The following is a 16,515-nucleotide window of genomic DNA, read 5'->3' as shown; positions in this document are numbered from 1 at the left end:
TTAAAAAAGGCATCCTGCACCCCTGATTAGGGAAGCATAACCCAGCGATGCATGCCTTGCCTTCGCGGTTCTGATTCAGCATTTTTCCTCTCGGAAATACGCCGGATGCGTGAGCTCCGCGCGCTCCAGCTTTCTGAGCTGCGGCTGCTGCTTCTCTGAAAGCCATTCTGCCTTTCTTTTCCCATCTGTGTATCCATTTCCTTTGTTGTGTATGAAACCCACTGGCCACCCGCCCTTCTCCGCTCCGTCTCGCCGGCGCCTCCGCAGAAGCCCACTCTACCTTGAGGGTGGAGAGAAAATGCTCAGTGCAATGCGAAACCTGTCGGTCAACCCGCCCCTGGGAGGAGCGGCGGGTGGAGGCCGGCCTTTCGGTCCCCCGGGCGGGCTCCGAGGCCCCCGGCCGGCCCAGTGCTGCCGCCCCGGCCGTGGAGCTCCGGCCCTGCGGAAACCTGAGTGCTCTCTGTCCTCCCCTGGAACGCCCTTCCTCTGGGAGACTGGAGTCCTACCAGACAAGCTCTGGTGGCCAGACCGCGCGCAGCTGCTTCCAGCTGCGGAGAGGTGGGGAGGAGAGGGAGGTTCTGGAACCCAGAGCATGGTCTAAAACAGGTAGGGAGCCCACCCCGTCTCCATTTCTAAAGGGAGTGTCAGGATCAAGAAGCGGGCTGGAGTCCCAGAGGACCGGCTCACACTTGCCACTTAAAGTTGGCTTCATCCAATCAGAGCATCTTTATTGAGCGCCTGCTGTGTGCTTGGCGCCCGTCTAGGAGCTTGGGAGGCTGTAGCGAATAAAATATTAAAATATCTCTGCTCTCGCGGAGCTTGTGTTGTTATCAGTCACTCTGATAGTCACACAAGTTCCTGTGAACATTTCTGGATGTTTTCAGCTGAAGTGTGAAGGAACAGAAATCCGAGATTGTTTTTATTTCTACAAATGTTTGCTGATGTCCCAAGGGATTAAAGAGAAGGAAGGAGGGAGGGGAGGAGGAAAGAAGAAATTTACAATGTCTCCAAGGAGTTAGTCCCTTTTTAGGAACTTTGGCTTAACCAGTTTAAATCTCCAAAAAAGAGCCAAACAAAAACACCAAACCACCACCACCACCAACAAAAACAAAAACCAACAACAAAGCAAACAAAACCGAACCGCTAGTAACTCAACTCAGAAAAACTGCTTGAGCTTCATGTTTTCTCTTTGAACAAATCTACTGACCTCTAGTGGCTACTTAGAAAAGAAGCTGGCTTTTATAAAGCTGAGGCTGGACCACTTTTTGCCCAAGAGAGCCTCATGGGGTTCTGAAGACAGGCAGCCCCAAATCCATTCCAGTGTTGTCATTTACTATTAGGCATATATCCTTGGGCAGGTTCCTTAATGTCTTTAATCCTCAACTGCTCCTTCCTTAAAATGAGGGTTCTGTCAATAATAGTTCCCTCCGCTGGATGCTGGAAGGCTTCATGGGGATGACATGTGCAAAAGCATTTAAACCAGACCTGGCTTGTGGTAAGTACTCCACAAGTGATATGATGGGAGTTGCAGCACCTTTTACAATCTTTCCTCCTTCTGTAATCTGAGTGGTCTGAATGATGTGATGAAATGTCATGTGTCTACACATTAAATTAGAAAAATCAGAAAAACTTGAAAGATTAAAGAAACTCAGAAATTCAACAGATCAGACTTTTAAAAAACACGTGTGGTGTCACTGATTATATTCCAGTTCTATTATTTTAGAACTGGAAGTGACCTTAGAGTTAGTGCTGTATGCAAAAAAAAAAAAAAAAAGTTTTGCCTTTAAATGAGTACATGCCTTAAAATCTCTCACAGAAAACCAAAGGAATGAAAATGAGAAAAAGAATTTAAAGAGAACTTTAAGAGAATTTAAAGTGGGAGACATAATGGCCAAGATTTTAGAAGGATGTGAGGATTGTTAGTAAGTATGATAAACAAGATTTCATCACAACATCTTTGAGAAGAAAGAAAAGAAACCAACCACCTGATCTATCTCTTAGGTTGGTTCTTACCTGTTATCAAAATGTCTATGGCAATACCCTTGTTGACAAGCATATTCTATTTCTCTGATAATATAAAAATGTAGTCCACTATGAGTTTGTAAACCTTACATTTTCTCCAAGTTAAATTCTTGAAGTTTATTTCTCTGTTCAACTTTTCTATTCCTGACAAGATTTTGAGTCTTTTCCATGTCAACTCAAGGGTAGCTTGTCTTATAGTTCTTACCTGGAAGCATCTCTCTTAAAAAAAACAGGGGCCTCTGCAATAATATTTGCCATTCCAATTCTTGTTACCAGTGATTGATAATGATGATGACAATCAAATTCTATCTGATTGTGTACTCTAAATGAGGGATGAATAAATCTTTTTGTTGTTGCCATATTGTAAAAGTGAAGAAACCATTTTAAAAAAATAGCCCAATATGTTGCATTGTGTTTTACTTGGCATTGGTAGCTAAAAGGCCTGTGTGAGAGACCACTATTCAGGAAAACATCACCATATGATATTAAATCACACCTTTGTTTATGTTTGACAGTTCCATAGATGTTGATGGTGGATATGTGACCTTATCTAACATTATGGTGGCACTTTTATATATACTTTGAAAAGTGTCATTACATATATTATTTATTTTTGTAACAATGCTGGAAGGTGCACAGAATAAGTGTTACCCATTTTGCTGATAAAGAAAGTGAGCTTAAAGTTAAATAGACAATAAGCAGTGAAGTAGAATAGAATCCCATGTGGTTGTTACCCTAAGTGTGAGTTCTTTTGATGGTATTACTTCCTTTAAAGAGCAGGAGGGGAGCTGGGATTCAGAGTTAAAACCTGGCCCCTGGATATTATTGCCTTTTTTTCTAAGCTGGAAACTGAACTGGTGGTTAGTGTAGGAGCTGCTGCTGACCTGATTTTGTGCTACTGTTTTTTGTCCCAGAAGGACACAGACTTCTGACTGTGCTTATCATCTGGTTCAGAAATTTTTGGTGTGGTCTATTGATTCTGGTCTTGTAAAAAAAAATAAAAGAAATGAATAAGATGATAGACCATACATGCTGATGCAAATGAGGTTCACTTTACTCCACACGTGTATGCATGAATTGCAAGGGCACACAAAGGGTCCTGGGGTCTCTTCCTCCACATAAGGGACTATTCATAGACCTAGTGTGGCTTTCTTCTGAGGACCCTGGCCTGGGCTGGGATGTCTCTTCTCTCCTAGATCCACCTGCTGTTAACTTGGTCTTTGACTTTACACTTACTTGAGCACAGCTTCTGAGAAGTGAGTCGTAATCATCCACTCCTATAAAAGGATCTGCCTCCCTCCAAAGCCTTGACAGTGTTCTGGATGGTGCTATCGAGGAGTGCTGTCTCCCAACTGAACGTACTGTGTTCGTATTCACTCTTGGGGTTGAGTTCCTAGTGAGTTGTGACGGTAGGAGGGATTTTAAAGTCCCATTAGATGGAAGAATTCTTTCCTGTTAGGAATCTAACAGATGCCCATTTAGACTGTGAGATTTAAAAACATTTCTCAGATGGCTGCATCTCAGGATGTTGCTGTTTTTGTTCCCACTAACAGGAACATTGCAAAAACACCAATGAGATATCGCAGTGTTTCTGAAAGTGTGTTCTGTAGAACTCTACTGCCATGAGATGATCTATAAACAAAGGATTCTATGATTATGAGAGGTTGGTTGGTTGGTTTCAGATCTTTTACTTCTCTTTAGAACCACTTCCTTGCAATGATGTCATCATGGACAGAGCATATTTTATCACCTCTTGATTTTGGGCTTGGTTGTGTGAACTTGCTTTGTCCCGTTGAGTGTAGATTAGAGAGATACTGTGATGATCCTCAGACTGGGACTTAAGAGATACTTTTTCACTATGTCATGTGAACCTCTGCTATTGCCTGAGGAGAAGGCTGCTGGGCTGAGGAGAGCAAGAGGAGCATGGAATACCAGCTCCATAAACCTGCAACTTGAATCAGAGCTGTTTCAGTCAAACTGCTGGTCTGTGAGCACAAACAATGGTTGTTTAAAGTCACTGAGTTTAGAATGGCTCATCCAGAATTATTGTGGAAATAGATAACTGTTATACTGGTCAAAAGAGTTTGAGGCACATTGTATGTTATGTAATTCCCTCACTCCTTCTTTCAGAGTCATAATCCACAGTGATAGATTAAAGGCTCTGAGAAGGACTGCATTAACCCATGTCTTCCCAAACTCATTTTATTTTTGTATAAATAAATAAAATGGCTTCCCAGGGGGTGCAGTGGTAAAAAATTCACCTGCCAGTGCAGAAGACACAAAGGATGTGGGTTTGGTGCCTGGATTGGGACGATCCCATGGAGGATGGCATGGCAACCCACTCCAGGATTCTTGCCTGGGAAATTCCACAGATAGAGCAGCTTGTTGGGCTACAGTCATGGGGTTGCAGAGTTGGACATGACTGAGCACAAAGGAGAATCCTAATTAATATCCTATACAACAGTTGTCCCCAACCTTTTTGGCACCAAGGGCTGGTTTTGTGGAAAACAAGTTTTCCATGGGCGAGGGCAGGGGAATGGTTTCGGGATGATTCAAGTGCATTACATTTATTGTGCACTTTATTTCTGTTATAATTACATCAGCTCCACCTCAGATCATCAGGCATTAGATCCTGGAGGTTGGGGATCCCTGCTATAGTACGTACACTTTGGAATTCTTTTAAGTTATTCAGGGCAGTTTGTGTAAATCCTAGACTTGCTATAAACCTGAAATGAACTCTTAGAACAGTTGGCAATGACTTTTAAGCCCTTACCAACCAATTGGACTCTCTCAAACTTTGCTTACTTATTTATTTTTATGTATTATTTGTGTGTGTGTGTAAATGAGAGTTTACTGACAAAGACAAAGCCAAGCTTCCCCTCCCCCGACCCTCCCCCAGAACAGATCCTAACAACAAAAGAATGGTAAGTATTTTTAGGGCAACACTTAGCCCCCTCCTCCTCTCCAGTCCCAAGGTTCGCAACGCAGACACACGAAAAAGCTCGGGCGAGGACAGACACTCAGCGAATCTCTACCAGCAAGAGTTCTGGGTGGGTGTGTGCGTTTCCCGTGCCCTTTGTGAGACACCGGCTGACGTTACAGAGACAGGCTGCGGTGGCGAATAGAGGACTTCAGGGCAACCTCTACTCATCCCCCAGTTCGGCCAAGCTTGAAATGGGCCCCCAGGGACACTGCGGTGCAGGCAACAGGCTCTGTCTCTTCAGGAGAGAGGTTCTTTCGGTGGAGCAGAATCCCTCCCCAGCTGCTCAGAGGCAAACCGGGAGGGAGCCTCTCCAAGGAGCGAAGGGCTGGCAGACCAGCTCTGTCAGGTCAGCTGAATAGTCCAGCTGTTGCCCATGACTGCCGGGGAGGCTGAGAGACGCCGGGTTTCAGAGGCGGAGGGACACTTCTTGGTACCACACTGTCTGCTTACCCTGCCACGAGCTCTGCTGCCTGGAACTGCGGTTTGCTTTGAGGCGAGAACACCGCGTTTGTAGTGGGGACCTTCTTCACTGCTGTATCCCACTGACTCCACGAGCAATCTCCCAACCACGGAGCTTCACCCACCTGCTTTTCTACCCTGCCTGTCACCAACCTACCCACCTCCCACCCACCATCCCTTGCCACTTCGTGTTCTCCACGTGCCTGAGGGGTTCCTGTCCTGCACCCCAGGAATTCTCGTGGAGTCTGGGGGACCTGCTCCCCGTAGCTTTGTAAGTGGTATGAGGCAGGGTTATTTCACTTGCAACACGGTTGTGGGGTAGTTTCTGCTGTTTTCTAAGATTCCTCCTCTTGGACTCACTTTCAGGTCTGAATCCTGCATGAGGCCTTGGACCTGGCCGCCTCTGATGAGAGCAGGGGCGTCTGAGAAGCAGTCTCGGTCATGGACCCTGAGTCCCCAGTGTCGGGAAGCAGCAGTTAACCACAGGTGAAACTGCGAACACTGCTGAACAGACTGGTGTTCCGGGCACGAAGCGCTCTTCCACAGACCACACCCAATGTGCCTAGTCGGGGAAGGGGTTCTCACATTTCCCGATCTTTTGAGAGATGAAAAGGATGGCTTGGCCCTCTGAAGTGATCTCACCTGCCTGGGAGCCTAAGCAACACAAGTATCTAGCGGACCAGAGAGCTGAAGGATGACTGTGTGGCACCGGAAGCTCACTTCATCCCCGCATCCACCCTGCTGCCCTCCAGCACTGAGGAGTAGCACTTTGCTACTCCTTCATTCTGGCATCAGGGTTTACCTTCAAGTCCCTGGACAGAGGCTCTGCTGCCACCGGATGCCAGTGAATGGAGCGCCAGAATCTGCTTGGAATGTGAAGAGAGCCATAAGGGAGTAGGACCGGAAAGGTAAGAGAAAGGCATTGAGGAAAGAAAGTCAATGAGAGGGTCCTGCGGTGAGAACAACATTGACTGGGATTTGGAGACCCAGCCCCCCACCTCTGCTACCTAATAGTCAACAGTCCTCAGGCAGTAACATCCTGTTTGTCTTTTATCTTTTTCTTTTTTCAGAAAAACAAGGTTGGATGAGTTATTATGTGAAGTAAGTCAGTTTCAACTCTAAAACCAAGATTTTAGATGTGAATTGGACCTGAGATTAAACTAAATCCAGAGTGGGAGATGTAGGGAGGGCGTTTTGATTCCTGTTTCCCGTCTCTACTGAAATTCTTTCATCAGTGTTACTCACGGATTCGATCTGTGGAAAGGAATGTAGTTAAGTTCTCATTCCTCGAAGCCTCCGGACTGTCAAGGCCCATTCCCCACACCCTCCAGCACCATTCAAGGAAGACCACTATTCCTAGCTGCAGAGCATCAAAGGAGATGAGAATACAGGGCAGGAGGAATCACAGGAAAAGGAGTTTAGAGAGGAAAAAAGTGATCAGGAACAAGGCTGCTACAGGGTGGCAAGAAACTGCATCTCTTCCCTCCAGACTGCATGGTTGCTTTAACACTTCTCTCAATCACACACTATTCCCTCAATTTCTCATATGTACAAAAATATAAAACAATAAAGTGCAGTTTACATTTCAGTGACACTTTTCCTTGCTTTAGTATTTTTTTTTTTTGTCTTTTTCTGCTTTTGAAATGAACTCTTGATTACAGAATATCAAAGTACACTCAAAACTGCCAGCCACTGTAAGCGCAGCATGGAGAAGCCCACAAGTAAGGACAGATAGCAGCAGGTGGCACGAGGTGGGAAATGATTGAAGCAGTGGTTACAGACGTTCACAGGAAGCTAAAACTATCCAACAGGCAGTGCTCTAACGTTAGCACAGGTTAAACTAGTCACTACCTTGGCGGGTGGCCTCAGTGTGTTCAGGTTCAGATTCTACGTGGCAATAACAATTTATTTCAGTTAAGAGTTCTTGGCCTGCACCGATCATAGGGTAGCCGGAGGGCACCGGACCAGTCTATTAGTTTTTCAAAATGCTGTTGTAGACCTGATAGATGTACTGGGAGACCTCGGGAGGTCTCCACTTCAGCAACACTGTGTAATTGGGGTTTCCTGGCTGGATACGTAGCTCGGCCAAAATCCAAATGCCATTAGTGAGCTTCAGGGATTGGTACAACATGTCCTGCCCTTCTACATTCCTCTTGGCAATAGTATAAACGTTGTTTCGCAACTTGCTGGGAACAGTGTCAATATTTAAATGACATTCCTTAATCTGAAACTGAAGTTTATTTTCAATGGGAATATCCTTCCATGTTGCAAGGAAGACCTGGAGCTCCATTTTGCCATCTTGTGCAAAAAGCACGTTGAGTGGGATGAGGCAGCTGAAGTAGATGACATCAGTCTTGTTTTTCACAGCCACCTGCCGGTTGTTCAAAGGCTCCATCTTCATGACTGGGCCCAAGGTGTTGAGAGGCAGGGAGACATCAATGCTCTGGTTTGGTGTCAGTGGTGTATGGATGGCCAGAGGAATGCTGGGGATGACACCAAAGCTATTCTGTTTCAGTTAAACTGAATTGCAGAGTCTGTCATGTGCTGCAGAGCTTTGTTGGTGAAGTTCATTTCCTTATAAATGTGCCCTTGGGAGTGAGTAAATGTTCCTGAAATCTCCAGGCCTTTAGCCTTTACCGCAGGCAGCCACACGGCCTTAGAAGCCACGTATCCACCAAGTGCCATGCCTATCCTTGTGGAAAGTTCAAATAGGTCATTCAGACCACTGCTGACCACAGCAGGAATAGGGAAAGGAGCAAAGGTTGCAGGCACTGATGATGGGATGAAGGACTGTCCCACCAGACTATCTAGTCTTCCCCCCAAGAGATCCACTGCTCCCATCTGCATGGAAGATACCTGTGGCACATTGACTGGGGGACCAAGGTCAAGGTTTAAAAGATCCCCCAGAGGGTCACCCTGGGAGGGGATAACCTGAGGCTGTCCTGGGTTGGTGGCAGTGGTGCCAACGGGGCTGTCACCTGCATCAGTGCTCTCGTGATGCATTGCCGTGTTTGAGATGGATTCCGTGACTTCCTTCCACAAGAGCATTGGGTGGCTTATGGTACACTGAGGCCAAAGAACCAATGTGGCAGATTAGCTCATCCAATAGAATTGGCTCAATAAGATCTGTCTCCTCAGAAATCAGTGACTTTTCAGACAAGACTACTTCTTTAGCTGTGACAGGATCAGTTGAGAGAAGGCTCCAATAAATATAGTCCTGGTCTCGAAGGTCAGGATTATCAGAATCCTGTGTTGCCAAATTCAAGACCTGCTTACCAGCTCCTGTGTTTCTGATGGTTTCTTGAGAAACAGCTTCACTATGGCAGTGAGCAGACTGAGCTGCACTTGGGTGCTTTCATCATGAAAACCCTCCAGGAAGCTCTCTAGTAACTCATCTGCATTGTCAATTCTTTCAGCACATTCTCCCACAATCCAAATCATAGCTTCTCAAGCATCTGGCTCATCCAGTGACTCTTAAGTTCTCACACAGTGTGGCAATGATACTTTCATATTTGTTGGAGTATTTGCAGAAGATGTCCCTGATGACGACAGTTGCCTCTTGGACCACATAATCTACTTTGGTTTGGATGAGATCAAGCAACGTGCTCACACAGCGCTCTGCAGATTGCTCCACCTTAATGGCACACCACCCAACGGCTCGCACAGCTTTGCACACAAAATCAACATCCACCTCTGTGGCATATTCTATCAGTTCAGCCAGAACCTGAGTAATGTTGGCTTGGGATGCCAAACGAATCATGATGTCCAATTTCTCTAGTTTCACATAGATGGGATCATTGTACTTCACAAAGAAAACTTTTATTTCCTGCTTCAAGATTTCAGGCCTTTTCTGGACAATTAGGTTGATGTTCCTCAGGCGTATTGCACCTCTGGCTCCCCAGACAGCCAAGTGACAAGTGGAGGGGCCAACTTCTTCAGCAGCATATTGTAGTAGTCAGAGTCCTTGGGTAGAAACTCTAGAAATTTCATTAGGATTTTTACTGCTAAAGCACCACTGCTGAGTTGGCATGAGATAACCAGGGAGTTATCCGCTCACAGATGTTCTGAGCCTCCCGGTCATCTTTAGGATTGTAATTAAACAGGCAGTCCAGGGTGAAAATCTGGCCCCATTCAGTGCACTCATTCAGGGCTGTCAGTAGCTTATTAATATTCTGTGGATATAGATCGAGTAAGTTGATGTTCGGGTGAGATTCACTGATTTCAGATAATGCTGCTACAGCATTAGCTACCATCATTGGATTTGAATCTGCTATGTGATCCCACAGAGAATCCAGAAATTCCTGATCTTCCATCATCTGGGCGTTGATGTTATGGAGTTTTGCCACACAGACTGCTGCTGTCTTCTGGACGTAGGGATCATCATCCTTTAAGCACTTGCAGAGGGGCTCACAGAGATATTCTGTAATCTTGTTCATCCGGATGCACTGCATGGTTCTGACTGCCAAGGCTTGAGTCAGAGGATTGGGATCTTTACAGTCCTTCACAAAGCTGTTGACAGCCATGATGGCCATGTCTGGCTGACTCTTGGCATAGTTCATCAAGTAGAGATACACAAGCTTCTTCAGTTCCAGGTTGTCTGTCTGCATATAGTTCACTATATCTGGAAAGAGAGTGCTAACATCTTTCCCCACAGTCATAGCAGCAATCAGTTTCTTCACAGCCCCCTTCCTCTTTTCTTTCTTTTCATTGTTGAGTTCAGCTTTTAATTCAAAGATTTCTCCCTTTTTATTGGTTGTGAAGTACTTGGAGTCAGTCATGGTTTTGGATCTTTGATGTGTACCGTAGGCAAGGGCGGGCGTGGCAGCAGTGGCCAGAGAGCACAGCCCGAGCGGTGTTATAATGGTTTCCTGCACGTCATGACTCCTCCAGGTCTAAGCCCCTAAACTTTGCTTATTAATCAGTCCCCATTTGCCTTCTCATGGCTGCTGAATTTCACCTCAGTGACTTGTATTATATGGCTCCCAATTTCTAAATGATTAAAAATTATTCTCCACTGCTGATGCCAGCCCTATTTCAGAATGATTTTACAATCAGTATAAGAACATTTATTTTAAAATAAATGACCAATGAATTAAATTGATCAATTTTAATTACTTTCATGGGTTCCCCCCCAAACATTAGATATCTAATATTTGGTATTAAAATTACTATTAAGTTCATTCAGAAACTGTGTTGGTGCCAAAACCAAAAATGAACAACCAGAAATACTCATTACTTTCTCCTCAGTTTTGAGAAAGGTGGATGGAACACACACAGTAGAGCTGTTTCCCAAGCTTCGTCACAATGCCAAGCACCAAAGAAGATACAGTGGTTCCAGGAAACAACTCCCTTTATTTTGGGTGACTATGAGTTGTTGATATCTTTTATATTCTTTAAGGGGCCTTGGCATATACATTCATTTCAAACACTCACAGGTGCTTATGTAAAAAACTAACCATTAGCAATGAGGTCAGTGCAACAATTTATATTTTTTCCTCCAAGTTTTTGAAGAATAATCATAGATTATCATGTATGCTGTCTTAGCAACTGTGAATCATTATGCTCTAGAATGTTTTAACATGAAAAATCAGTTGATTTTCCTTTCCTTAGGTGAAGTTCCTTACATTACATTTGCACATAGCTGGTTAGTCTATAAGTTTTTTATTTTATTTTTTTAATTTACAATATTTATTGGTTTTGCCATATATCAAAATGAATCCACCACAGGTATACATGTGTTACCCATCCTGAAGCCTCCTCCCTCCTCCCTCCACATACCATCCCTCTGGGTCATCCCAGTGCACCAGCCCCAAGAATCCAGTATCGTGCTTCGAACCTGGACTGGCGACTCATTTCATATATGATATTATATATGTTTCAATGCCATTCTCCCAAATCATCCCACCCTCTCCCTCTCCCACAGAGTCCAAAAGACTGTTCTATACATCAGTGTCTCTTTTGCTGTCTCATATACAGGGTTATTGTTACCATCTTTCTAAATTCCATATATATGCGTTAGTATACTGTATTGGTGTTTGTCTTTCTGGCTTACTTCACTCTGTATAATAGGCTCCAGTTTCATCCACCTCATTAGAACTGATTCAAATGTATTCTTTTTAATGGCTGAGTAATATTCCATTGTGTATATGTACCACTGCTTTCTTATCCATTCATCTGCTGATGGACATCTAGGTTGCTTCCATGTCCTGGCTATTATAAACAGTGCTGCAATGAACATTGGGTACACGTGTCTCTTTCCTTTCTGGTTTCCTCAGTGTGTATGCCCAGCAGTGGGATTGCTGGATCATAAGGCAATTCTATTTCCAGTTTTTTAAGGAATCTCCACACTGTTCTCCATAGTGGCTGTACTAGTTTGCATTCCCACCAACAGTGTAAGAGGGTTCCCTTTTCTCCACACCCTCTCCAACGTTTATTGCTTATAGACTTTTGGATTGCAGCTATTCTGACTGGCGTGAAATGGTACCTCATAGTGGTTTTGATTTGCATTTCTCTGATAATGAGTGATGTTGAGCATCTTTTCATGTGTTTGTTAGCCATCTGTATGTCTTCTTTGGAGAAATGTCTATTTAGTTCTTTGGCCCATTTTTTGATTGGGTCATTTATTTTTCTGGAATTGAGCTGTAGGAGTTGCTTGTATATTTTTGAGATTAGTTGTTTGTCAGTTGCTTCATTTGCTATTATTTTCTCCCATTCTGAAGGCTGTCTTTTCACCTTGCTTATAGTTTCCTTTGTTGTGCAGAAGCTTTTAAGTTTAATTAGGTCCCATTTGTTTATTTTTGCTTTTATTTCCAATATTCTGGGAGGTGGGTCATAGAGGATCCTGCTGTGATGTATGTTGGAGAGTGTTTTGCCTATGTTCTCCTCTAGGAGTTTTATAGTTTCTGGTCTTACGTTTAGATCTTTAATCCATTGTGAGTTTATTTTTGTGCATGGTGTTAGAAAGTGGTCTAGTTTCATTCTTTTACAAGTGGTTGACCAGTTTTCCCAGCACCACTTGTTAAAGAGATTGTCTTTAATCCATTGTATATTCTTGCCTCCTTTGTCAAAGATAAGATGTCCATATGTGTGTGGATTTATCTCTGGGCTTTCTATTTTGTTCCATTGATCTATATTTCTGTCTTTGTGCCAGTACCATACTGTCTTGATGACTGTGGCTTTGTAGTAGAGCCTGAAGTCAGGCAGGTTGATTCCTCCAGTTCCATTTTTCTTTCTCAAGATTGCTTTGGCTATTCGAGGTTTTTTGTATTTCCATAATAAATTTTTATCTGTTAAAGTGTTAGTAAAGCTTTTTTCCAGTGGCATTTAAATGGTATTTTTAGGAGCATGTTTAAAGACATCCATTTATATTTGACAAAGTGCTCAGAGACTTGAAGAAAGTAATGAGGGTAGAAAGACAGGTGACGAACTTGACAGTATTGACAATATTCTGCTCAATAATCTCTCAATCATGTTTTGAGTGCAGTTGCCAAGCCTTGACAAATACTCTTGAAGATAGCATATGGTAAAATTGTAATTTTTCACCTTGAATAAGTTATAGTTTTGTGCTTAAAGAGGGTTGTAATGAGGTAATTAATTTTCTTTTCTTGGGAAACCAAACTGGCTAAACAACTAACCTGAAAATTAACCAAGCAGCCAGTCAACCAACCAAAAAGTGAACCCACCTGCTACACACCAGTAATTATTCCAGGCATTGGGGGAACAAAGATGGACAAGATGTCATTCTGTCAATGAGGTGAGATATTTGCAATATTGTGGAGAAAATAAATAAATAATTGCAATATAGCATGAAATGGAGGTACAATAAATGTATTTCCAGATATAAATAAAACATGTAAGTTCAGTATTCTTGAAGGAAGTCTACTTCAATGGGTATGTTCCTTTGAAGGACCAGGATTTTGACAGGTTAGTAAGGCAGAGAACACTCAGCCTAACTTTCATTCTTTGAAAAACCAAAAGGTGCTTTTGTTTGGATTTTAAGAATGACAACCACAATGACTCACTGTGGACCACCACCTTTAATTTTTGGAATGAGAACTACATACTGTGTACTAACCAGTTATCCTGAGCATAATTGTACATAATAATCCATGTATAAGTTAGAAGAAGATAGATGTTAATATCCAACTCTATCCTCAAGAACTTGTGAAAAACTTTGATGTAGCAAATTTAAGTAAATTGACTGGTTTAATCCAGTTGATATTTCTCCTGTTTCCTCAGGTTCAGTAACCCTCTGATATGTCTCCAGTGCCCCTGAGATAGAAATGCTAGGACCTTATTTTCAGTTTCAGCTAACTCACTTGCTGAAGTTTTACTGAATTCAGTGTTTGTAGGGATAAAAGCCTTCTAAAATGCTCTGAGAAGTACATGGTGCTTACAACTCAGGTAACTATATATCTTAGTTTGCCTGGGACAGTTTCATTGATGACTTTGTCTCAGTATGATTAATAGTGTTTAATGCCAGCTTTGTGAGCCCCTGGGGCAGCCACCCATGTGTTCTACTTATACTTCGGGGAAGGAATGGGAGTGTTATGGTTGATTCCCTTTGTCTTCAAAATTAGGTATAAACTGGAAATAAAGCAGACATGTGGGTACATGATACTTCCTATGGAGCACCATTACTGCCTACCTTGGGAGCAGTAGCTCAGAATTCTAAGGTTTTATCATTTATCATTTCATTTCCCCCTCAAATGAGCTTCACGAACACACACACACACACACACACACACACACACACACACACGCACACACACATTCTTTGACACCACAGAAGAAAGCATGGCAAACCTTAAGGAAGGACTCTAATTAGACTTGGCAGTGGTGGTTAGTGGATTTGGAGGGTGAGTGGAGAAGAGGGTAGGGAAAAACTATCTCATGTATGCAAGGCAATCATTTGGGTGTGTCTTCTTAACACAAGTCACAATGTAAATGTTACTGCTATGAATCATAAATGTGCAAACTTACAGCTAGTCAAATAAAAATATACTAGCAGACATGCGCTCAATGGTAGTTAGCAGTCTGCATACCCAAAAGAATTCTTGCAAAGGGATCCAGCCCAATAAGTCCATCAGCAGCAGGAAGAACTCTCTCCCTCCAGACTTTGGGAGACAACTGGAGCTATCATTTTGCATGTACTCCACTGAGTAGCGCCTCTCCAATCTCAGGTTTTTCATGAATCTGTTCTTAGGAAGAACAGAATTCTCAATTGCATTGCAGTAAGCTATAGTGAGTTCATTTTTAAGAGAATTTATGAAATATTTGAAGATCACATTTTTATATTTCCAACTTATTATTTTAGTAATTTATAAATGCTCTTCAATTTGGAATGTTTTTGTTGTGTAGTTGCTAAGTCGTGTCCTACTCATTGCGACCCCATGATACAGATACTCAAAAAGTGGTTTAATTTATTCCACTTTCAGTAAAGAGTCACGTGAAAGCCAAAGGAGAGACTGAACAAAACTCACTGGTTTACTATCTTCTCAATCCTGGAAGATTTCATCTCTTCTTATTTCAAAGGTACACTGTATCCTTGTGTACTGAGCAAAAATAACTTTACTGTACAGTAAAAATGTCATAAGGTACTTGACAATTTCCAGATTACAAAACATGTTTATAGAAGAATTGATATTAAAGTTTAGAGGAGCATCTAAAACCAGTCTTAATAAATATAATCTTCAAAAAAAATTATAGGAGCAGCGTGAGAAGGAAGACAGTTCTAAACATGAATCTAGGTATGAATTGGAATCAAATCTAAGGATGTTTTTTACAAGTTGTGTGCTTTGTGTGCATTTAATGTTTCTGAGTCTCAACCTCATTGTGGATAAAATGGGGATGATAAAACTTGCCCTACCCACTTTACAAGGTAAACAAATATGATTAAATATAAGAAAGTGTTTTATCAAGTGGAAATACTTCACTTCCTTCAGTCTATTTGGAGGCATTATACTCCTGGAAGAAATAAAATACATCTAATTTCAAGGCTGAGCTTCTTAGTCTGTCTCTCTTTCCTTTAACAACTTCACTCCCTCTTTGCAGACTAAAGCCAAATAAGTTCAGGTCAATAAGAATTTATCAAGAATCTGTTGAAATATAGCTATGAAGGTGAGGTGGCCAGGGCTTCTAGTCAATGGACGCTTCAAAAATGCTGGTCTTTGTCAATTCTACACCACTGGTTCTTGCTGTTACCAGTGGCTGGAGTTGTTGGACACAGAATAAGTAAGACATTGCTCCTGCCATAAAGAGCTCACAACCCAGTGAAGGGGACAGACACACGCCTAGACTAGTTTGAATATATTGCAGTAAAGAGACAGTCACGGAGGAAAATGGAGGCTCTGAGCTAAGTCTGACTCTCATCAGGTACGTTTAAACAGGTACTTTAAGTGCGAAGGATATGACATGTGTCAGAAAACCCCTGTAACAATCATTATGGCAGATTTTTCAGGACTTACAGTTGGGACAGAAATTACAACTCCTTGCTTGTAGTGTAAAAATAACAAGAGTAAGTTTTGTTGTAGGACGGATTTGTGCCTAAAACACGTGATGTCAATTACTTGTTATATTTCTGGGTTTCAGGTCCTTTACCTATGATCCACGGGTAATAATATCTACTTCAGACCACTGGAATGTAATCTCTATGAGGGAAGGGATTTGAGCCTCTTTTGTTCATTACTGAATCTCCATCACTCATAAAATGGTAAGTACTTACCTGGCCCATAGTGAGGGATTAATAAATAATTTTTGAAGTTGTTGAATAAATGAAGGAAGCTATTTGGCTTCCAGTGTTTACTTTTTAGCTAGTTTTATTTGAAAAGACACAATAAAGTTAAGATGTTGGAGAGGACCCAGTGCGTTACTGTATGCTTTTCAATTCTAATTTCACCTGTCTTCCAAATGGGTATTTCGAAGGTACACAATATCCTTATGTATGGAGTAAAAATAGCTTCATTGTATAGGAAAAAGGAGAAAGTTATGTGAGCAGACTATGCTCCTATATATCCATGCCATCTGCCATGTTTCAATGTCCATAGTGAGAA

At 42.4% G+C, this 16,515-nt stretch overlaps 1 protein-coding gene, 1 long non-coding RNA gene and 1 pseudogene across 2 annotated transcripts in view; 1 reads left to right on the top strand and 2 right to left on the bottom strand.

Annotated features, from left to right (window-relative positions):
* The window catches only part of MCHR2 (melanin concentrating hormone receptor 2), a 37,431-nt gene extending 37,234 nt beyond the window's left edge, over window positions 1-197 (bottom strand). Inside the window, 1 exon segment of the mRNA XM_024997175.1 lies at window positions 61-197. Within this exon segment, the coding sequence (XP_024852943.1) occupies window positions 61-197 (137 nt within the window).
* Window positions 198-5,396: 5,199 nt separating this feature from the next.
* On the top strand, window positions 5,397-16,289 carry LOC101904646 (uncharacterized). Its single transcript, XR_009495814.1, has 4 exons — window positions 5,397-5,735; window positions 5,831-6,372; window positions 13,118-13,217; window positions 16,055-16,289. It is a non-coding gene; the product is annotated as an uncharacterized lncRNA (long non-coding RNA).
* On the bottom strand, window positions 7,055-10,461 carry LOC781964 (AP-2 complex subunit beta-like; annotated as a pseudogene).
* Window positions 16,290-16,515: the final 226 nt, after the last annotated feature.

Source organism: Bos taurus, chromosome 9 (genome assembly GCF_002263795.3).
Source record: "Bos taurus isolate L1 Dominette 01449 registration number 42190680 breed Hereford chromosome 9, ARS-UCD2.0, whole genome shotgun sequence".
NCBI lineage: Eukaryota > Metazoa > Chordata > Mammalia > Artiodactyla > Bovidae > Bos > Bos taurus.
Note: the sequence above shows the minus strand (reverse complement) of the source record. Positions and strands in the feature narration are given on the sequence as shown.